Raw genomic sequence first — 22118 nt, 5'->3', positions numbered from 1 at the left:
GTTTTGGACCCAATCTGCATTCCTTTTGGGTTTCAAGGACTGGGACCTCTTGTGGTCTACATACATGCTGTAAAACATGTGTGGGAGGAATGTCTGCAAGGTGGAGCACAGTTAGCAGTGGGCATTGCGGTGTCAGAGGCAGCTGAAGGAGGCATAGGAACAAAAAAACTAAAATGAAAATCGAGCCTGTGAATCCCACAAGTGGAGCATTTCCTTGACCTAGAGGCCAGGTTGAGCAACTTCCAAGGGGGCACGTCAGGATGAGCACCAGTAGATTGGTCAAACATCTGACTGTTTACCACTGGAGGGCACTACAAAAGAACCTGAAGATGCCCTCCTGGCAAGGCGACCTGTGGGCAACAAGTGGCCAAGCCGGGGTGTCTGGGATTAGAGCACCTTACTAACCACACGCTCTGCGAACTCCTTCAGGGAAGCTGGAGGAATCTGTTAAAAAACAGCCGCGAACCGCCAAAGCCTGAACCAAATCCCTTGAGTAGAGTGCATGGCAGATGAAGCTGAGAATCCAGTTATGACTCAAGGAAAGGGAAAAAAAAAAAAAAAAAAATCTGCTTAATGAACACAGCTTAAATCCCAGGTTACAAGGTACGAGAGTCAGGCGGTCCAGAAAAAAAGGATGCAAATGCATGTGAAGGGCACCTGCCACACAGAGAAGCAGTCCCATAAATGCAGAGAAAGGGGTCAATAGGTTTAAGTGGGGAGAATTTCTGCATGGTGGAGCACAGTTAGCAGTAGGCAGGGCGACCCCTAGCAAGGGCGGGCTCCAACCATCGATATTTTCTTTTAAAATTATTCAGTGGCATCTCATGCTTCGTGTTAGGCAAGAATTGATGTAGTTACCCTGTGGGAGACTAAACAACACTTTTCCTCTTGGTATTAGGTAACCCACCTTTTGTTATAGGCCTGTACTACGCAAGTTGGTAGTGTGACTGAGCAGTTAGGCGTATCTCAAGAGGGGTGAATGTGAGCTGTAGCAATGCAATCCACCAATACAAGTAGCCAAGTAACACATTCTCAAGGTATTCGTTATAAATAATTATGTATTTATTTAACATCAGTTTTTAAATAAGCACTCTTTAAAAAGGGCAACATATGTAACAATCAAATACACTTTAAAACTACTTTTCCCGAATCAACACAAAGCTAGTAGATACTCTTTAGATATGCTTCTTACACATTTCCTACACCCTGATGTGACTTCACTAACTAGGACAGTAATGGCATTTATATACCACTTTGTAGATTCTGAGGTTTGTAGAAAGGAAAGGTTAAGGGAAGGGGAAAAGGTTAAACAGGTTCTCAGTGCATGCAAGCACTTAAATCTTCCAATGAAGTCTAGATAAAAACCTTTCCCAGCAATAATAGATAAAACCCAAGTTATCACCCATGAGGGAGAGCATCAAAGTCAAATGGACTAGAAGAGTTTGCAGGGAGCCAGGACAACCAAAGTCAATTGGAGAACAGTCTATGGAGCTGAGGCACTTAGATGACAAAGTCGTTAGAGAGTTTTGTTGAAGAAAAAGCACTGTAGGGTCAAAAGCTGTTACACCTGTGAAGGGTAGAGCTGGAATCAACGCTAGCAAAGCAGCTACTCCAAGTCTCAAATTAGAAGAGCAAAGCTAAAGACACTGAGGCAAGTACCCCCAAGTCAGAACAGTACCTTTGGTTAGAAGAAGAGTGGTCCAGCTGGCTTCTATCTGGTTGCAGTGATGCAGATCCTGGGTTCCTGTGCCTCAGTCGTGGGGACAAGAGGGAGGACTCCTGCAGCAGCAATTCGGAGGTCGGCGGCAGCTACGGGCTCTTTTCAGGTCAGCAGCACTTCGCGGTTTCAGCGCTCAGTAAACAGCACCACCGCGGATCTCAGACACCGGTTGGGCTTCCTTCATTCCTTGTGTCCTACACTCTGGTGAGCTCTGGTCGTCCTGCTTCTCAAGAGTCCCGTTGCACTCGACTACGGATTTCTCGACCCCTGGCACTCGGTTCCTGCAACAGCAAAGAAGTACAGCCAGTCGGGGAAGGCGGTCCAGTGGAGTTCGTCTCGTGGTTAGTTGGTCCCACTAACCCAAGGGAAGAAGTCGTCCCTTCCGGAGCTTCTCTTGTCGATTAGAAAAAGGAGTTTCAGCACAGCAGCAGGGCCTCATCAGGCAATTCGAAGGTCCAGGAGGATGCAGCAAGCTTCGTTCACGGTTTGTTCATCAGATTGTTCTTCCCAGTGGTCGACTGTCCCAAAACCACTGCCTTTTAACCGGGTTTCTCCCATTCATGCACAGCCTTAAAGGACAGCTAGCCAGCCAGCCAATCAGGACTTGGTGCATTCAGGCATTCAAGACAAAGGACAGGGGAGTTTCGGGAACCTCCCCTCACTTCCTGCCCTTGCAAACACACTGGAGCCAGAGGCGGGTTTCAGTACTGAAGCCCGCCAATGGCAAAACGAACAAAGGCAAGTGGGGAAGGGGTTGGCGGGGTGAAGCGGATGCATACTTGGCGCACAGAGTAAAACCCGAGAAAGACCTCACAAACAGAAAATGGTGAAAAAAGAAGACCGGGGCCATTTTGACAAAATGGTCACCCATGTGCGCTATACTGCAGCTGAGGATTCAACCTGCGGTAGAAAAGCACAATGGTAGGAAAATTAAACCACTGCCATCAGCAACTTAAAGTAGTGAGGATAAGACAAAAATGTTTACATGCGTAGGTAGGAAAAGGGGCTACTAAGTAACCCTCCTCCCAGCACTCCACATAACATGGTGTGTGCTGGACCTACAAAGAGAAAAGGTAAGTAAAGTCAATTTCACTTTACTATTCTTGGAAACAGTAGTTCACACAAGAAAAGGTATTTAAACCTTATGAGAAATCTAAAGGATTTATCTGTGACACTGCACTGAAGGTGCTGTGCGTCACCATACAAAAAGTAGACGCCTATGGAGTTTGTCAGACTCCAAAAACAGAGGAAACAATCCAAATCAGGTAAAAACACATGAGCGAGTTACACAAAGGGCTCACTCACTCCAGGGTAAACATTTAAAAGTCCTAAATTCCAACAAAGGTCCCCAAGGCTGAAGGGAATTAGCACAGAAATGAGAATTCTCCCTAACACTGCGTGGACAACATTCCATAAGTATGGCAGAACAGGGCAATATATAACATTAACAAAAAAAGGTAATTCCAATGTGCAGGCTTCCACAGATAGTGAGTAACCGTAACATTGGTATATGCAACACATAATGGATGGCCTCCCAGACTCTTGATGAAGACCCAGTGAGCATGACTTATTCATCTGCTAGTCGTATGGCCTTTAAAGAAACGTTTGCATACGTGCACCCTGGAATATAACGGATTACCTCCTTTGGTGGGTGTTGTCCAGAAACAACCTCAGCCCCTCCTTAAGTGCACTCTGTGGGTATGCATTCAAAGTCCATCACCCAAGGACACACTGACCTAGTGTGCACAAGTAAGGGCTGTTTTGCCTTCGAGCATTGTTCAGAATTTCAAACGAGATTCCAAACTTTGCACAATGGCATGCCCATGTTTTAACAATCACACTGAAGCATCAGCCATGAGGCTCTACCTAGAATACCAAATTGAGCACTGGACAAGCGAAGCTGTATTAAATGACATTTCCACAGGAGCCCACATATTTGATAATGACCTGTGATGGTAGATCTCGGAGTGGTATTTAAACATTCTTAAAATTCATGAGGAGGCTGCATGTACATCTTGTGTTCAACTTCTTGCACATATTGGCAACAGCCAGTAAAATAAATTATACACAACACACACACGCGCGCGTATTCTTATACATAAAAAGGAATCGTACCTGTCTGTTTTTCAAGAAGCTCAGCAATGGGGTGGTCTTTTGAGCTAGAACATTAAAAGTGTGAAAATTAGACGTGTGCATTTCCTCCATTAGAACATATTCAACTTGTATGAGTAATATATGCAAACTGCTTCTCAAGCTCAATGAAGACAAGCTGAGGTGAAAGCCCACTATTAGTAACGTTGAAATTTGGAGAGCCTTAAAAAAACTGACACCATGAAACATTAAAGAACGTGCAGTAGAGGAGAGGATGGTTCTAGTGTCACCAACGCAACCATTAGCTAAACCAGAGAAAGTGCCAATATTTCACCGAAAAGGGAATTGCCTAAACACCATAAGCCACAAGGGTAAAATGTAAAGCGATTTCCCTTAGTCGAAGTTCCAGTGAGTGATTGACATGCAGAGGCTGCATTTTGTATCAAGATGCAGAGGCAGAAAGTGGATCAGGGTACCCCAAAGAAGAGGTGAGCATGGGGGATGCAGTGTAGAAGTAGGGTAGAGGGCCTGGGTGAGAGGGAAGGGGCATGATGGCAGAGTTTCCCATTGATGGGGCATAAAGGCAAGTGGGGGAAGGGGTTGGCGGGGTGAAGCGGATGCATACAGATCTTTGGGGATAAGGATAGGGAGGGGGGAAATGGGGAGGAGCAGAAACTAGGAGGCACAGGGATGAACATGAGGCGGGGCAATCAGGTGGATTCAGCGAAGGACATAGTGGGAGCAGTGTTCAGTGTATGGGATTTGGTGGGCCTACGGTTTGGAGGAAGCAGAGTGGGCATTGTGAGAAACTCATGGTGGCAACAAGTAAGACAGACACGTGATCACAGTTCAAGGATGTTTATTGAACAATGAATGCTGTATGCAGGTTGGAAAAACACCTAATTTAAACATAAATCTAAGATGCGAGCAAGCGTCAACCATCAAATAGAAAATAAGGCTGTCTTAATGCCGTTGTGTCAAATAAAAGGGCCTATATTAAGAAACCTATAGCCAAACCTTACAACTAACACAAACAAGGGATGTGGGATAGTTCTTAAGAAAAGAAAGAAGTGTTCTCCAATAATATGTCAGGCTGTTGTAGCCTGCGTCTCCCCTTCCATACGTTTTGAGCACGGGGTAAGGTGGGATCGTTTTGTGCACGGGGTAAGGTGGGATCGTGGAGCACAGCACACTCTCCAGCTCTTCCAGCACGAGATGACAGTTCAGCTATCAGGGCCGTCGATGGCTAAGTCTTGTTTCACTTGAAAGACTCTTGCCTTAGAGGACCTGTCGTCTTCAAATTAATAAAAACAAAAGTTCCTTCAACAAATGAAAGTTCGTTTTTGGGTTTCACTTAAGACGAGGATTCTCCACCCTTGGGTTCCCCTCTTCCAGGTGCTGACCCCTCTCGAATCTTCGCCTCCCTCGGTCGTGTTCACTATGGCTTTTCCTTCTTCACAAATCTTAATGTCTTTTTAAACAGTTCCAGCGAACATCCCTTGGCCGGGTTCACTTTGGTCAATGCACTGTTTCTTGGGACTTTATAGTCTTTGCACCTCTTGGGATTTGCTTCCCTTGCTTCCTCTCACTGCAGGGTTCACTTCTCTTTCTTTTGCACAGTTTGTAGATCAAAGTCTTTCGATTGTACAGGGATTTTGCTTAGCCCTCAGTATGCCCACTATTTCTGTGGCTCTTCTATGGCCTGCTGATATTTGTAGTTTCTCTCAGATGGGGATTGACCAGAGTCTCTTGAGTTAGCACCCACGTGGTGCCGGTTTCCCTCTGCAGCTGGCCTCCCCTTAATACTTTTACAGTTCTTTCAAAGTTCCTTTACTTGGTTCAAACTTGCACTTTGCGATTCTCAATCACCACAGCCCGGCTCTTATCGGTTCTCCTCTCGACTCACCGGCTGCGATTAACCGCTTGGCTTTCCTCTTCTTTGGCGTCAAGGCCGGAACCACGGGCGCAGAAGCTTCCCCCGCTCCTGCTTATCGGTGTAGGCTTGCCCCATGAACTGTTGACATCTGCTGCAAGACGCTTGTGCTATTGTTCGCAGTCTTCTGCTCTCTTCCATGAAGGGTTCGCAGGCCTGGGATTAAAAGGATAAGGTTGCTTCTTTCCTCGCCACCCTCTCTATTCCTGCCGCCTTTCTCCTTCTTTTGAACTGCCATGCCCGATTAGCCACCTCGTCGTGCTTTCTGCTATGCTAGTACTGTGCTCTCTGGCTCCACCTTTTATCCCTGTAGGGAAGAGAAACGGCCGTCAGGTGTGTGTGATTCTGATCAAGTACCTGACTTTGCCTCATCCTTGTATTGGGACATGTCAGGTAAACGGCTCTGGTGTTAGTCCGTTGTCCCTTGTGTTGTGCGAAAGTGCTTGTGTTGGAAAAAAGGGGTCCCCAGATGGTTTGAATGTACCATGTGAAAGGATGGGAAAAAGGTGTCAAAGGAAGGGGGGGATACCACGTCCCACCCGTGGGTGTTCCACTCCGCGAGGACCGCCCATCCAGGTGATCCTCCCTCACTGGTCCACCCCCTGGAGCAGGATCCAATAGAGATGGCCGTGTCCTGGCCACGTGAATGACAGATCCCGGGGGTTAGCATGTGAGAGTCCTTCAGGTTTCTCACAGCATTCAGATAAAGAGCTATACATTCTGACAAAAGGTCAGCACTAAAGAAAATGTTAGGTACTGCCTAAATACGGTTCAACATAATAAAGGGTTTAGAATGCAGCCACACTGAATGTCTAAGGACTCAATTACTTTAGGACCAATAAAAAGCACTACTTTAAAATGAGTGGATAGCACAGAGTCAGCCTGTCCCGAGAATTTCGGGAATAGCCATTTTCTTTTTATTACCTGAAGTAATACAAACACTGGCAAGGAAGACAAAAAAGCCGGTGGCAAGTATGTAACAAGGTTACTTTAATGCTAATCCAATCATAACGTTATTTTGTTTACAACCAGGGCATGTCCCACAGAACTCAATTACACCAGCAAGAATACCCAACTGACTGGGGAGAATGTCCAAAAGAGCCAGACAAATGCCCAACTGTGCCACTGAGAATGCCCAACCACTCCAATGAACGAGTTACTTCTTACCCGGTAACGTTCTTTCGACGGGATGTTCCTCCGACGTATTCCTTATCTTTGATAATACGTTTCCAGCTTGCTGGCCTCGGAATTTTTTTCTGTAGAGGGCGCTGCGCGTCGACGTCCGCCGAGTCGATGTCCCTCGACGGCCACCGTATCAGCGCCGACGTCATCATGCCCATAAATAGCCACGCGCTGCGTCCGTTGCTCAGTTCTGTTTTGTAGCATAAGAAAAGTCATGCCTGCATTGGTTATTGACCTTGAAGGAGCGTAAGCTGCAACCACAAGGGAAGTATCACTGCAGGGATGGTTAGGAGGGGCGATAAGGAATACGTCGGAGGAACATCCCGTCGAAAGAACGTTACCAGGTAAGAAGTAACTTGTTCTTCGAAGGGATTGTGTCCTCCGACGTATTCCTCATCTTTGATAGACTCCCATAGCAGTGGCATGTAATTGGAGGTGGGAGTGAGAATGTTATGCATCCCTTTAGGGATGGACTGAATGTAATACGGCCTTGCCAAATCTGGTCTCTTGAGCAGTGGAGGTATCCAGATTGTAAAATTTTGTGAATGTATGTGCGGACGACCATGTGGCAGCCGCACATATGTCTTGGACCGGTACCCCTCTTTGGAGAGCCGAAGAGGCTGCGATACCCCTGGTTGAATGAGCCCTGAGATTTTGGGGTGGCTCTTTCCCTGCCAGTTTGTAACATTCCAGGATGGCCAAAATAATCCACCTGGAGATGGTTTGTTTTGTTATGGGTAGTCCCAACTTGTGACCCGAGTATCCTACAAACAGTTGGTCTACTTGCCTGATCCTAGCCATTCTGCTGATGTAAAAGCTGAGAGCTCGCCTTGGGTCCAGTCTATGTAGCCTTTCCTCCTCTTTCCCCGGATGGGGAGGAGGGTAGAACGAAGGTAAGGTAATTTTCTGAGTAATATGAAATTCAGAAACCATCTTTGGGAGGAAATTAGGCTTCACCTGTAGGACAACTTTGTCCATGTGGAAGATTGTATGTGGGGGTTTACAGGAGCGAGCTTGTAGCTCGCTCACCCTCTTAGCAGATGTTAGTGCTACCAATAGGACAGTTTTAAGCGTGAGAAATCTCAGCGCGCAAGAGTGAAGTGGTTCGAATGGAGTGCCCATTAGGAAGTTTAAGACTAAATTTAAGTCCCATAAGGGAACCTGGAATGGTTTTGGAGGGTAAACCTTAGTTAATCCCTTGAGAAATTGTACCACTAGAGGAAGTTTGAAATACAATGGTTCCTCCGCAGTGCGCTTGAAGATGGAAAGCGCTGCGAGATAGCCTTTTACAGTGCCAACTTGAAGGCCTGAGTTTGCCAAGTAGAGTAGAAACGATAACACCGTTGGTGGACCACATGAAAAAAGGGTCGATATTCTCTTCCCTACACCAGCTGCAAAATTTGTTCCAACGGCAGCGGTATAAAGACTTTGTTGCCTGTCTTCTGGCCGAAAGCAACACCTCCATGACATCATCAGGGAGATCCCAATCCTTGTACCTCACCCTTTCAGAAGCCAAGCGTGAAGGTTGAGGGTTCTGGTGTCTGGATGGAGAACCTGACCTCCCTTCTGCGAGAGAAGATTCTCTTTGAGTGGAAGACGGATTGGAGGACAGATGTACATATCTAGAAGGTCCGGGTACCACGTTCTCCTGGCACAATCCGGGGCAATTAGGATCATGCGTTTTCCGGAATCTTCTCAACCTCCTGATCATTTGAGGAATAACAGGGACTGGTGGGAACGCGTAAAGGAGTGGAAACTCCCAGTCCACTACGAACGCATCTCCTAGAGCTCCTCTTGGGGAAATTCCCTTGAACAGAACAGATTGCACTTCCTGTTGGTGCTTGTGGCGAACAGATCCACCTGAGGGGTTCCCCAAAGGGCGAAGATCTCTTGAAGGACTTCCGGAGCCAACTCCCACTCGTGGGAGACTGTGCTCTGCCTGCTCAGAGCGTCCGCTGTCAAGTTCTTCTCTCCAGCTCGGTGGACTGCCGATAGAGAGATTCCTTCTTGGATTGCCCAAAACCAGAGCTGCATCGCCTCTCTGCACAGTGGCAGTGATCCTACGCCGCCTCTTTTGTTGAGGTAGTGCATTGCCACCGTGTTGTCCGTCATTATCAGGACATTTCTCCCCTGTACTGATGGCAGGAAAGCTGATCGCTCTCAGCTCCAATAGGTTGATGTGTAGTCTGGACTCCGATGGAGACCAACGACCGCTGACGGTCAAGTCGTTGGCATGGGCTCCCCACCCCGTGAGTGAGGCGTCTGTGACTACTGTTATCTCCGGCCATGGTTGCCAAAACAGTTCTCCTTTCAAGATGTTCCCTGGATAGGCCCACCATTGAAGGTCGCGGGCTACCTTGTCCGGAATCCGGAGGAGATCTGTCATTCTCCCTGAGAATTGCGACCACTGACTTCTCAGTGCCCACTAAAGAGATCTCATTCTCAAGCGAGCCTCTGGCACAAAGAAGATGCAGGATGCCATGAGGCCTAGCAACCTCAAACAGTCGAAGGCTGGGAGACGTTGGGCATTTTGAAACTTGGTGACCATCTGTAGAATATCTTGAGCCCTCACCTCTGGTGGCAAGGCTTTTCCCAGGGAAGTGTCCAGGACCGCTCCAATGAACTGGAGTCTCTGTGATGGTATCATCTGTGACTTCTTTAAATTGAGGGAGAAGCCCAGTCTGTGAAGGAAGTGGCAGACAATCTAGCTGGGCCTGGGCCTGTTCCGAAGATACAGCCCTGATCAGCCAATCGTCCAGGTAGGGGTAGACATGGACCCCTTCCCTTCTTAGACTCGCCGCCACTACCGACATCAGCTTGGTGAAGACCCTTGGGGCAGAGGTCAGCCCAAATGGCAGAACTCGAAATTGATAATGAGAGTCACCAATTGCAAACCTCAGGTATTTCCTGTGTGAGATGGATTGGCACATGGAAATAAGCATCCTGAAGGTCCAGAGATACCAGCCAGTCCTGGAGCTGGAGGGCCTGAAGGATCTGAGAGAGAGTTACCATCTTGAACTTGTCCTTCCTGAAGAACTTGTTCAATTCTCGTAAGTCCAGGATGGGTCTCAGTCCTCCGTCCTTCTTTGGTATGAGAAAGTTTGGCACCTTTCTCTAGCAGGTCTATAATTTCCTGCAAGAGGAGCGGATCTGGAAGTTTTAGAGAGCTGTTCCCCGGTGGATGACTCAGGAATGTGTAGAAAGGGTAGGCAGTAACCCTGGGCAACTGTCTCCAATGCCCAAGCATCTGACGTTATAGCCTGCCATTCCGTCAGATGGTGAGTTAACCTGCCCCCTACAGGTGTATTGTGTGGGAAGGCCTCAGAGTGGTTTGTGGGCGGCTGATGCAGATGTCGAGGGTAAAGAGGCACCTGCTGCTGCGGTCTTAGTACTTTTGACCCGTCCACCTCGGGTGGATCTCCTTTGGCCTCTTTGAGCCGGCTGTCCTCCGCCTTTCCCGAATGCGGAATAATAGCGAAAGGACTTTCCTCTCCCAGAGGTTCCTGAGGGGCGAAAAGGAGTTTGGCGGATAGCAGCTCCTAAAGATTTTGCTGCTGCTTTAGAAGTCTAACTTTTCCAGACTGTCATCAGCCTTTTTTCCCGAATAATGAAGAGCCATCAAAGGGCATATTCAAAAGTCTGGCCTGTACATCTGGAGCAAAGCCCGACTTTCTCAACCACGCATGCCTGCGGATTGTTGTACTTGCCGCCATTGCCCTGCTGATACTGTCAGCGGAATCGATGCCAGTTTGAAGTGATTCGCACATGGCATCTTTGCAATCTTTAATAATGTTAAGGAACGCTTCCTTTTCCTCTCCTTCGGGTATGCAGTCAGCTGCTGATGAAGCACACTCCCATATCGTGTGACTGAACCTGGCGAGCGTACAGGTGGGGTTGATGGACTTCAACGCCATACTGCAGGCAGAGAAGACTTTCTTCGCCATAGAATCGTACCTCTTGTCATCTCTATCCTGTGGGACAGTAGGGTAAGCAGTCCTACTGCTAGATGAAGTTGCTGCTTGAACCACCAGGCTCTCTGGGGTCGGGTGTTTTGATAAGTATTTAGGGTCAGAAGCCGCTACCCTATACTTGACTGACAATCTTTTATTGACCGCAGGGATAACTTCAGGAGTTTCCCAATTAGATGCAATTTTCCTTTGTAAGGCTGCATGGAAGGGGACCACCGGGTCCTCCTCTGGGCCTTTGTCTAATATGTCTGTTAGGTCATCCTGTTGAAAAACAGGTGAAGGCGCAGACCAACCCATAAATTCAATAATTCTTGCCATCAGTGTTCTATAGGGTGTTTCGGCATGTTCCCCTGGGTCTGGATTAACAAATTCTACTTCTGGGGAAGTGTCCAGCCCACTAGCCTCATGTAGTGACTCCTGTAGATCCTTCAGCCTTCTTTCCTCAGAGGTGAAATCCTCTGAAATAGGCAGTGTGGTCCTCTGTAACCCATAAATTGAAGATAGTCCAGGGTACTCTGACCTCTGAAATGGTGTAAAACCCATCTCTAAGGCAGAAGGAGCAAGACTCGTTATTGGGCGAGAAAACATCGATGTCGTTGACGCCGATGTAAAAGGCTTCGAAGGCGCAGAGAACGGCGTCGAAAAAACTGGAAGGGGTCTCGAATAACTCCAGAGGATCGGGATCCTACTCAAGGGCATCGACAACGGTCTCGGCGTCGTGCCGGAGGCCCTTGGAATCACCGTTGGCTGTGGAGTGGCCTTGGTCCTCTTTCATCGGCGTCAACGATGGTGTCGAGTCGATCGACCGATGTGTCGAGGAACCCTTCGACAACGGCGTCGAAGATGGCGTCGAAGATGGTGCCTTCTGACCCGATCGACACGGCGGACATCGACGCGCAGCGCCCTCTACAGAAAAAAAAATCCAAGGCCAGGAAACGTATTATCAATGATAAGGAATACGTCGGAGGACACAATCCCTTCGAAATATGTTATGTTAAAAAGTTGCCATTGATGAGATTGCAATACATTTGCAAATCCATCATCTGGATAGTATGAATGAACTGTTGGGAATGTAGGTTACCCATTTTTCTTGACAATGCCCACACTAAGAACATTGTTTCAAGAAAATAATGCCCAATTCAATAAATAAATAACAGATTCCATAGAAGTTTCAAGGGTGATGCAGAATGTTACAGACTCCATCCTTTATCAAGTGCTGAAATAACAACTGTATTTGTTTAAATCCTGTTGGAAGCAACCAGAGCTGAAAGGAAGACTGCCATTCTGAGAACCTGTGGACAGTCCATAGAGTACTGAAGCCTCAGAGGGTGACACATACCTCGGGGAGTTCAAAATACTGTACCTTGTGAAGGCATCATAAAGCAATACACAGACAACAGATTCAAAGTTCAAACAAACTTGTTGTATTCAACTTAAATATCAGGATGGATGAAGGCCTAACTTGCTCTAAGCTAAGGTGGGATTTCACAACCTAAAAGTCTGAGTCAAAGAGTTCAACTTAAAGTTCTGGGTGTCCAAAACCTATACTTGCCCTCACAACTAAAGCTAAACAATGTGCAGGGATGTCACCAATGAAAGAAATACTTTACTGAGTTCTGAGCTTCTTCCAGCTCCTGGCTTACTTTTCAGATCCCCTTTCCAAGTTTAAAGCAGTTCCACAAAACTCTCGGGGTTCCCTTCCCCAAGTTCAAGATAGAAGGCTCAAAGTTCAAAACAAAATAGTTTTCAAAGTATTGGGATCCTCCCAAAGCCTCCCATCCTGGGTAATTTCTATGGTTCACCAACGCACATCTGTTACAACCCAAGTCTTTCCATGTATATTTTCATGGACTTTTGATATGAACACACTTGATTCCTCCTTTCATTTGCTTTTCATGCAGGGCACTCCGTCTAGAAGCTGTTGTCGGATCACACGGTCCACCCATTATAGGCCACGTAACAGATACCCCTATTCCATCTGTTTTAGGCAAGATTGTATGCAGTACCCTGTGGGAGACTGCCCCAGCCTTGTCCTCTTGGCAATAGTTAACCAAACCTTTGGTAGAAGTATGTACTACACAAGTTGGTAGAGTGACTGAGCAGCCAGGCTTATCTCAAGAGGAGTCAATGTGAGCTGTAGGGTTGTAACAGAAATTCACAGTGACCAGTATCTAATTAAACACTTACACTCAAGGTTTCTTGATTAAACAATTATTTATTTTATGGTCAGTTTGAATATGCCTTCTTTAGAAGGGAGCAATATAGGTAACACAAAACTATACTTCAAAAATCCACACTCAGTTTCACTAAATCAGTAGATACCCATTTGGGATGGCACACAGACACTTCTTACACCCTGAGGTGACTTAAATAACTAGGACACTGGACATTGATCTATCACTTGTACATTTAGAGCAATACTGATTTTGGCGTCAAAGGAAATGGGGAAAAAAAACAATGGTTAACAAATATTCTTAAGCAGGTAAGTACTTTTGAACGCCCCAATGCAAAGTAAATCAACCCTGTCCCAGCTTCACAAGTTATAGAATGTGTGACTTTTGTTGAGGGTTAGTTAAAGCACAAAGTCAGAGGAAAGAAGAGTCTTTCAGGAGCCAAGACAGCCATTGTCAATTGAGCAAAGTCTAGGGGAGCTGAAGCACTTCTTGAAGGTAAGTAAAAAGTCTAGCACAATGTTTTAGAAATCTTTGCAGAAAATGAAATCACTGTTGGGCTGGAAGGCCTGTGAGGGGCAAGGCTGCATGCAACTCTGCAAAAGGTAACCAAGACAAGTCTCAACTGAGAACTAGTAAGTTACACGAAGGTCGGTGGCAGCAATGGGCAAACTTCAGATCAGCAGCACTTCGCGGTTTAGCTTTTCACGAATAGCACCACTTCGGTTCTCGGATACCTTATGGACTTTCTTCACATCTGGGCTCCAGCACTCTGTGAGGTGGCTCAGGCTTTGTTAGGCAAGATTTGGAGCAGTACCCTTTAGGTGCACTACAACCTTCACCCCCTGGCAACAGGAACCCAACCTTTGGTATAGGTCTGTACTACACAGGTTGGTAGCGTGATGAGCAGCCAAGCTTATCTCAAGATGGGTCAATATGAGCAGTAGGGGAGTTACACAGAGATTCACAGTGACAAGTATTCAAATAAACTCTTATACACAAGGTTTCTTCATTAAACAATTATTGATTTATTTAACAGTCAGTTTGAGTAAGCCTTCTTCAGAAGGGGCAATATAATAGTAACACAAACTCCAAAAAAAACACACTCTTAGTTTCTCTAAGTCAGCAAATACCCATTTGGGGTGGCACACAGACACTTCCTACACTCTCAGGTGACTTAAATAGCTAGGACACTGGACATTAATATATCACTGTTACATTAAGAGCAATACTTAGGAGTATGTTAAAGAAAAAGGTTATTAGAACACAACAAGAGATCACACAAATATTCTGAAGCAGGTAAGTACTTTTGGCAAACACCAATGCAAAGTAAGTTAACCCCTTCCTGGAAGGAAGACAAAACACTAAGTCAGAGGGAAGAAGAGTCATTCAGGGAGCAAGGCCCGGCCAAAGTCAATTGGACAAAAGTGTAGGTGAGCTGAAGCACTTCTTACAGGTAGGTAAAAGCCTGGCACAATGTTTTAGAAGTCTTTGTAGAAAAAAAGAAATCAAACTAGGGCCACTAGCTGATTAGGCTTGTGAGGTAAAGGAGCTGTTAGCAACTTTACAGAAGCAACTAAGACAAGTCTCAACTGAGATCATGTAAGGCTACCACAATAAGAGCTAAGTTCTCTTAGACTGTACAGTACCTTTGGTTAGAAGAAAGGGTTCCAGCTGGCTTCTGTTCCTGTGTGGCTCTGCAGACCCTGTGTTCCTGGGCCTTAGTCGTGGGCAAAAGAGGGAGGACTATTGGGGACTCCTGCAACACAATGGGACGGTCAGCGACAGAAAAGGACCAACTTCTATTCAGTGGCACTTTGCGGTTTCAGCTCCTCACGTCTCAGCAAATGGCACCATCGCAGATTCTTGGCTGTTGAGATGGGCTTTCCTTGCATCTAGGGTCCAGCACTCTGTTGAGGTGGCTCAGGCTCAGTAAGCTCTGCTTCCTGGGAGTCCAGAGGATCTTCCTGGAGCTCTTGGCCAACTTAAAAGTAACGCACACAATCTGGTGTTCCTCTCCCTGGCTCTTCGGTTCCAGCAGCAGCAGTGGAACTACAACCAGCTTTGAGAGGATGTCCAGACGGGCTTACTTTGGAGTTGATTGGTCCCACCAACTCGAGGGGAGAAGTCGTCCTTTGCAGGGCTTCTCTAGTCGAAGCGAATTTGGAGCTTCAGCCCAGCTGCAAGGCTTCACTGGGCATACCAACGGTCCAGGAGTTGCAGCAGGCGTCTCTTCCAAGTTCTTCTTCGGATTCCTTCATCCAGTGGTCAACTGCCTTCCAAGCCAAAAAGCCTCGCCTTTTATGCAGGTTTCTCTCATTCATCCCAGCCTAGCTATCAATCAAACAGCAGGGTAGCTGTCCTTGACGGACAGCCAGCCGGCCAATCACCTTTGGGTGCATTCCTGTAACCAAGGGAATTAAGCACAGGGAGTTCCGGGCACCTCCCTCACTTCCTGCCCCTGCCAGATATACTGGAGCCAGAGGTAGGCTTCACTCAAGAATCCCTCCAAAGAAAAAATGAACAAAGGGACGAAACCTAGTTCGGTGCGCAGAGTAAATCTCAAGAAGGACCTTTCCACAAAGAAATGGCGAAAAAAAGAAGACCGGGGCCATTTTGACAAAATGGGCACCCATGGGTGCTCTACCGTAGCTGAGACCGCAGCCCGCGGTAGAAACACACAATGGCAGGAAAAAGTAAACCACTGCCACCAGCCATTCATTGTAGAAAGGGTAACGTAAAAATGTTACATGAGAAACTAGACAAAGGGGATACTAAGTAACCGTTCCAGCACCCTATTGTAAGATCGTGTGTGCTGTGTCTAGAAGGTTACAAATGTAAGTAAAGTCAATTTCACTTCACTGCTCTTGGAAACAGTAGTTTAACCAAGAGAAGGTTTTTAAACCTTCGGGAAATCTGGAAGACTTCCTGTGCCACTGCACTGAAGCTGCTATGTGTCACAATGTAAAAAGATGATGCCTATGGACTCCAAAGTCAAAAGAAACGGTGTTCAAATCAATGATAAATACATGATAGAGCGGGGCAAAAGGTCTCACTCTCTCCAGGATTAAAACGAAAAAGTCCTAAAGTCCAGCAAAAGAGCTGGGGATCCCTAAGGTAGAAGGGAATTAGCACATTTCTGAAAATTCTACCCAACACACGTCCCGACCCCCCGACCCCCAGAATAAGGGACAGGAGGATTTAATCCACTCCTTGAGGATTCTCTTTAGTCCAGTCGGTCATACTTTCTGGAGAGACCATCAGCAGTTTGGTAGTTATACCCTGACCTGTGTTCTATGGTGAAATCAAACCCCTGAAGGCTGATTCACCATCATGACAATTTAGTCTGCCCCTCAACCACCCTTTAAGCATCTCAAGGGCTGGTGGTGTGTTTGAATTCCAAAAGTAGATCCATACAAGTAAGGTCTGAACTTCTTCAAAGACCACACAATTGCAAAACATTCTCTTTCAATTGCTGCCTACCTTGTTTCACGGTCCTTCAGTTTCCTACTGATGAAGCAGATAGGGTGTTCCATGTCTTTCTCGTCCAGCTGACTCAGAACTGCTCCTTTTCCTGTATTTGATGCATCAGTTTGTACAATAAAGGATTGGCTGTAGGCAGGAGCTCTCAAGACTGGAGCTTGACAAAGGGCTTTCTTAAACCCTTCAAATGCCTCAGTACACTCCTCATTCCACCGGACCTGCTTGTGAATTTGGGTGAGCAGATCACATTTAAGGGAGAAGCTATGGTCCTATAGTTCTCAATGAAGTTCATATAGTAACCAGTGCGACCTAGAAAGGCTCTCACTTCGATTTGAGTAGTAGGGGTGGCCCAGTCTTGTACAGCCTGTACCTTGCTAGGCAATGTGCCTCATTTCACCTCCTCCTACCTCATGTCCAAGGTAGACCATTTTACTCTGACCAATTTGACATTTGTTTGTCTTGATGGTCAGATGTGCCTGCTCAAGAGCCTGCAAAACATATCCAAGGTGGTCAAGATACTCTTCCCAAGTGGGGCTGAACACTGCAATATCATCCAAGTATGCCATGCAGAAGTCCTCCATCCCATTCAGAACATGATTTGCCATCCTTTGGAATGTAGCAGGTGCATTCTTTAATCCAAAAGGCATTACCTTAAATTGGTACAGGCCTCCTGGGGTGGAAAATACAGTTTTCTCCTTGGCATGGTCTGCAGAGCTATTTGCCAATAGCCTGTTAGATCAAATGTACTGAGGAACTTGGCAGAACCAAGTTTATTCACCAGCAAATCTGTCCTAGGAAAAGAATGGGCATCAGTCGGGGTGAAAGCATTAAGAGCTCTATAGTTCACACAGAATCTCACCTCATTGGTTCCTGCCTTTGGCACTAGTACAACTGGACTAGCCCATGGACTTGTAGATGGCTCTATTACCCCGAGATCCAGGATCTTCTTGACCTCTTCCTTTATGTGGGTTCTTAGATGGTCTGACATTCTGTAACCCCTGCTTTTGGCAGGGAGATAGCCACCAGTGAGTATATCATGCTGGCCCCAAGGGGTCAAACCTGGTGTTAGTGACAACAGGGAGGCAAAATGATTGAACAGAACTGTGAACTTCTCCTGTTGTTGCAGAGTCAGATCAGAAGAGAGATCAACTCCTTCCATTTGTCCATCTAAAGGCTGTCCCCTGAGGTCAGGTAGAGGTTCACTCTCCTCCTCCTTTTGATCAGATGCTAAGAGCAAAGCTCCCAGTTCTGGTCTGGATACATATACCTTTAGGGGGTTAGTGTGAAAGACCCTAGGGGCCTCCTTGGGATTGCCCAAGTCCACTAAGTAATTGATGTCTCAAAGTTTGCCCACAACCTTGAAGGGTCCTCGTCATTGTATGTACCATAACGAGAACTAGCTAGTCTGGAGTAAACGCCACTATGTTGGCCTTCTGGTCATGCCAATTCTTAACCTGACCTGCTTTTAAGTTATCAAAAGTTTCTGCCATAATTTGTGTCATTCTCCTCTGGAGACCTAACACAGTCAGTGACTCTCACTGGCTTTTTTGATTGATATTTTATTTCTATTGCACTCCTACACAAGTGTTTCAGAGCACGACAAGGCAAGGGAGGGGAACAGGGGAGAACAAAACAGCAATCTTACTAGGCCCAGTGACATTGAGAACGCGCAAGTGCATGGGAGAGGGGAAAAGTGCATGGAAGGGGGAGAGGTGGAAAGTGCGAAGCAGAGGAGAAACAGATAAATAACAATAAATAATAAAGGCAACAAACCGTGGTAATGCAGCCAGAAATGTGCAAGTGCTAGTTTTAAGGCAGCAGGCTGTGTAGGTCTGATAAGTGCAGGAAGAAAAAGGGGGGGGCTATATGGGTACAGATACAGACCCCAGTGCAAGGGGTGGCCCAGAGGCAGTGCGGGAGGGTGGCAGGATGAGCAGGTACCTGGGCCCAAAGAACAGAGGGTGGCCAGGTGCAAGGTGCCAAGAGAGAACAGATCAGCAGGGGAGAGGGGGAGCGAAGGCAGAAGAAAAGAGGAAGGTCTTGAGGGGCTTCCGGAACCGGAGAAGGTTCTCCCCAACTTTTAGAGGGGCAGGGAGGCTGTTCCAGAAGGAGGCCCCAGCCGAAGACAGATCTACCCCCAGCTAGTTTCTTAGAAAAACGACTGACCCTGAGTGAGTTGGAGGTAGAGGAGCGAAGAGCTCGTGAGGGGAGGTATTTGCGGAGGGATAGCTGAAGGTATTTTGGACCCAGGCCCCAGAAAGCCTTGTGGACAATGCAGAGGGTTTTGAATTTAATCCTTGCATCCACTGGGAGCCAGTGGAGAGCTTTCAGAGCTGGAGAGATACCATCCCAGGGCTTGAGGCCAAGGACAAGTCTCGCATTACTGTTCTTGATTAGTTGCAGAGGGCGGAGAGGAGAGGCAGGTAGATTTAGAAAGAGGCTGTTACAATAGTCCAAGCTAGAGAGAACCAGAACTTGAGATACCATGAGCTTCTGGGGGAAGGAGAGGAAAGGCAGAGTACCTTTGAGGAGGTGCAGTCGGAAATTTGACTTTTTAGAGACCTCAGAGATGTGGGCGAAGAAGGAAAGGGTGGAGTCAAAGATGACCCCGAGGTTCTTAGCCTCGCAGGTGGGGGTAGGAGGAGGGCCCAGGGAGGCCGGCCAGAGAGTGAGGGGCAAGGATGGTGAAGGATCTCCGTCTTGTTGGCATTCAGACAAAGATCATTGGCGGCACACCAATCTTGAATGGCAGTTAGGCAATCAGAGATGAGAGAGGGAGAGGAGGTGGCAGAGGGAAGCCTGAAAATGAGTTGTGTCGTCAGCGTACCATTGGAAATTTGAGCAGAAAATGGCAATGCAGTGGGAGAGAGTTGCCAGGTATTGGTTGAAAAGCCAGGGCGAGAGGTTAGACCCCTGGGGAACACCACAGGTAGAGAGGAAGATAGATGAAAGGAAGGGCCCAAGTTGGACCTGGGAGGGTCGATCTGAGAGGCAAGAGGTCAGCCAGGCCAGAGCCTGATCAGTGATACCAAGGTTTTCACAGAGACAGTTGAGCAGGATGGTATGGTTGACCGTGTCAAAGGCAGAGGAGAGATTGAGGAGGATGAGGACAGCGGGAAGGTTAAAGGGAAGGAGTAGTCTCCGACCCTTCCTTGATTAGGGCCAATGGACCTCTAACCGGATGACTGTAGAGGAGCTCAAAGGGGCTGAAACCAACCCCTTGCTGAGGGACATCTCTATATGCAAAGAGAAGGCATGGCAGTAGAAGGTCCAACTTTCTTCTAAGGGGTTCCTCTAAAGCACCAATCACGCTCTTCATAGTTCTATTAAACCTCTCCACCAACCTATTGGTTTTGGGACGGTAGGCTGTTGAGAACATGTAGGTTACAGCACAGTTTTTTCCACATGGCTTGCATGTAGTTGGACATAAAAAAAGGTCCCAGTGTCTGAGATAACCTTCTTAGGAAAACCAACCCTGGCAAGAAATACCAAGGAGGGTCTTTGCCACCACCTGAGCAGTAACAGTCCTCATAGGTATGGCTACAGGACACCTGGTAACATGGTCTACCACAACCAATATGAATCGATTGCCTGAAGATGTGGGAGGGTCTAGGAGACCTACAATGTCAATCCCTACCCTCTCAAAAGGAACTCTCACCAGTGGGAGGGCCACCAAGGGTGCCAGGTTCATGTCTCCACTCTTGCCAGAGGTTTGACAAGTGTGACAGCTTCTACAGAATGTATCTACATCAGACCCCATCTTGGGCCAGCAGAAATGCAGGGAAATCCTTTCATTGGTTTTCTTAAAACTTAAATGACCAGCTAAAGGAATCTCATGGGCTAACTGTAGAAACTGGGGTCTCACCTCCCGAGGCACTACAAGTCTTCTGTAGTCCCCCTGGGGTAGGCTCAATAGGCTCACTGTAAAGGAGGCCATCCTCCCAGTACAGCCTGTGCTTCCCTGGCTCATGCCCTTCCAGCAGGGAAGCTGCCTGTTCGTGAAAGTGCTTCAAGAGTAGGAAACTCTTTGACCTCTGCTGAAGTCTGCCCTAGAGGGTCCACCTTCTGCAAGCAAAGTCTGCAGCTCAGGATGGTCTTTAGGATCCAGATCTCCAACATAGGGAAAGGCTTCTTTCAGCTCTGTTTCACCAGTAGCCGATTCACCATTCTCTGGTTGTTCCTCACACTCAGCCTCAGCTGGTGGGGGGGGATCACAAGTGTGACCTTGGACTGTCCTCTCGGGGATGACACCTTTCTTCTTTCCTGAGACCTTGGGTTTCCCCCTTGTCAACTTCTTTGTCCTAGAAGTAGAAGGGTGTCCTTCCTGTGGACTGGAAGTTATAGGTCCCTCTGTAACTTCTTCTTGAGATTCACCTAAAGTTGACTTTCTGGCCAATGTAGTCTGCTCCTGCTACCTTTTACTGGGGTCCTGGGGGTGCTTGATACAAATTCGAATGTCCAAGTCATTCCGCAACAGGACTCAGGCACCTCACTCTGTACACCGACAGGAATCCTCACAGTCATATTGTTGCACTGGATCAGAGCTGGTAGTCTAGGAATCATCTGGAGTGGGCTTCCAGCAAGTTTAGTAGGAGCCTTAGCAATATCTTCTGGTCTGAGGGGTTAAATCCACTACTGTAATGTTGGCCCCAGCATCTCCAATGGTAGGGGTCTCCTGTCCATTCACAAGTACACTGTCCTTGTAATATTCTTTGGTATTATCTGGTACAGAGCTATACACATCTACATTCTGCTGTTCCCACAGACCCAGGGATACTAAAACACTGGCTGCTGAGAAGCCAATGCTTGAAAGTTACCACTAGCAATATGAACTTCATCCTCAGGGATGAAGGCTAAGGAGGCAGTGTGGACCCGTGAAGGTTTACCCTAGCATCTGGGATCCCCTTTCATATGGTTAGTTGACCCACAAGCATTACATTTACCAAATGTTTTGTGGAATGGGGCTTCTGCTGACCTCCGTCTGGTTTAACACCAGAGGTTTCACTAGACTGACCTGGTTTCCCACGTGGCTTACCCTTTTTCTGTTTGTGGCCCTCGTTTTGGTGGTTGGAATTTTAATTCTCTTTTCCATCTTTCTTGTGCTGCTTCCCCTCATCTTTTTTGTGAGTGGCCCCAGAATCCTTGTGAGTGGCCCTGTTGGCAACCCACAAGGTAGCCGTTTTTGCTAACTTATTGGGATCAATCTCTTGAGTCAACCAAGTGCTGTCTCGGCTCAGGGGTGCAGGCATAAAAGAAAAAAAAAAAAAACGAACAAAAAAAGATCTCATTCCTTCAAAGGAGTTCACTCTGTAACCCTTAACCCAACCATCTACGTTTTTCAAACATTCACACACCCAGGTAGCCCAAGGGGTACCATCAGTCTTTTTGAGGGTCCGAACCCTCTTAAAGGTACTGGGAAGGAGTCTTCCCAAATCTGGATATCAAAGCCAGCTTCACATTCTCATACTACTTCTGTCTTTCAAGTTCACCCACCTCCATTACAGCATCAGTTGCAACCTGGGGAAGCCTAGACAAAAGCAAAGGAATCAACTGATTCCCTGTGAAATCCT

At 47.1% G+C, this 22118-nt stretch overlaps 1 protein-coding gene across 5 annotated transcripts in view; it reads right to left on the bottom strand.

Moving 5' to 3' along the window:
- The window catches only part of UPF3B (UPF3B regulator of nonsense mediated mRNA decay), a 747911-nt gene that overhangs the window by 324929 nt on the left and 400864 nt on the right, over positions 1–22118 (bottom strand). For all 5 annotated transcript variants that reach the window (XM_069612697.1, XM_069612693.1, XM_069612694.1 and 2 more), the window contains one exon: positions 3836–3879. In XM_069612697.1, the coding sequence (XP_069468798.1) occupies positions 3836–3879 (44 nt within the window). The remainder of the gene's footprint in view (positions 1–3835; positions 3880–22118) is intronic.

The sequence above is a fragment of the Ambystoma mexicanum genome, chromosome 5p (assembly GCF_040938575.1).
Source record: "Ambystoma mexicanum isolate Mex_15411 chromosome 5p, UKY_AmexF1_1, whole genome shotgun sequence".
NCBI lineage: Eukaryota > Metazoa > Chordata > Amphibia > Caudata > Ambystomatidae > Ambystoma > Ambystoma mexicanum.
Note: the sequence above shows the minus strand (reverse complement) of the source record. Positions and strands in the feature narration are given on the sequence as shown.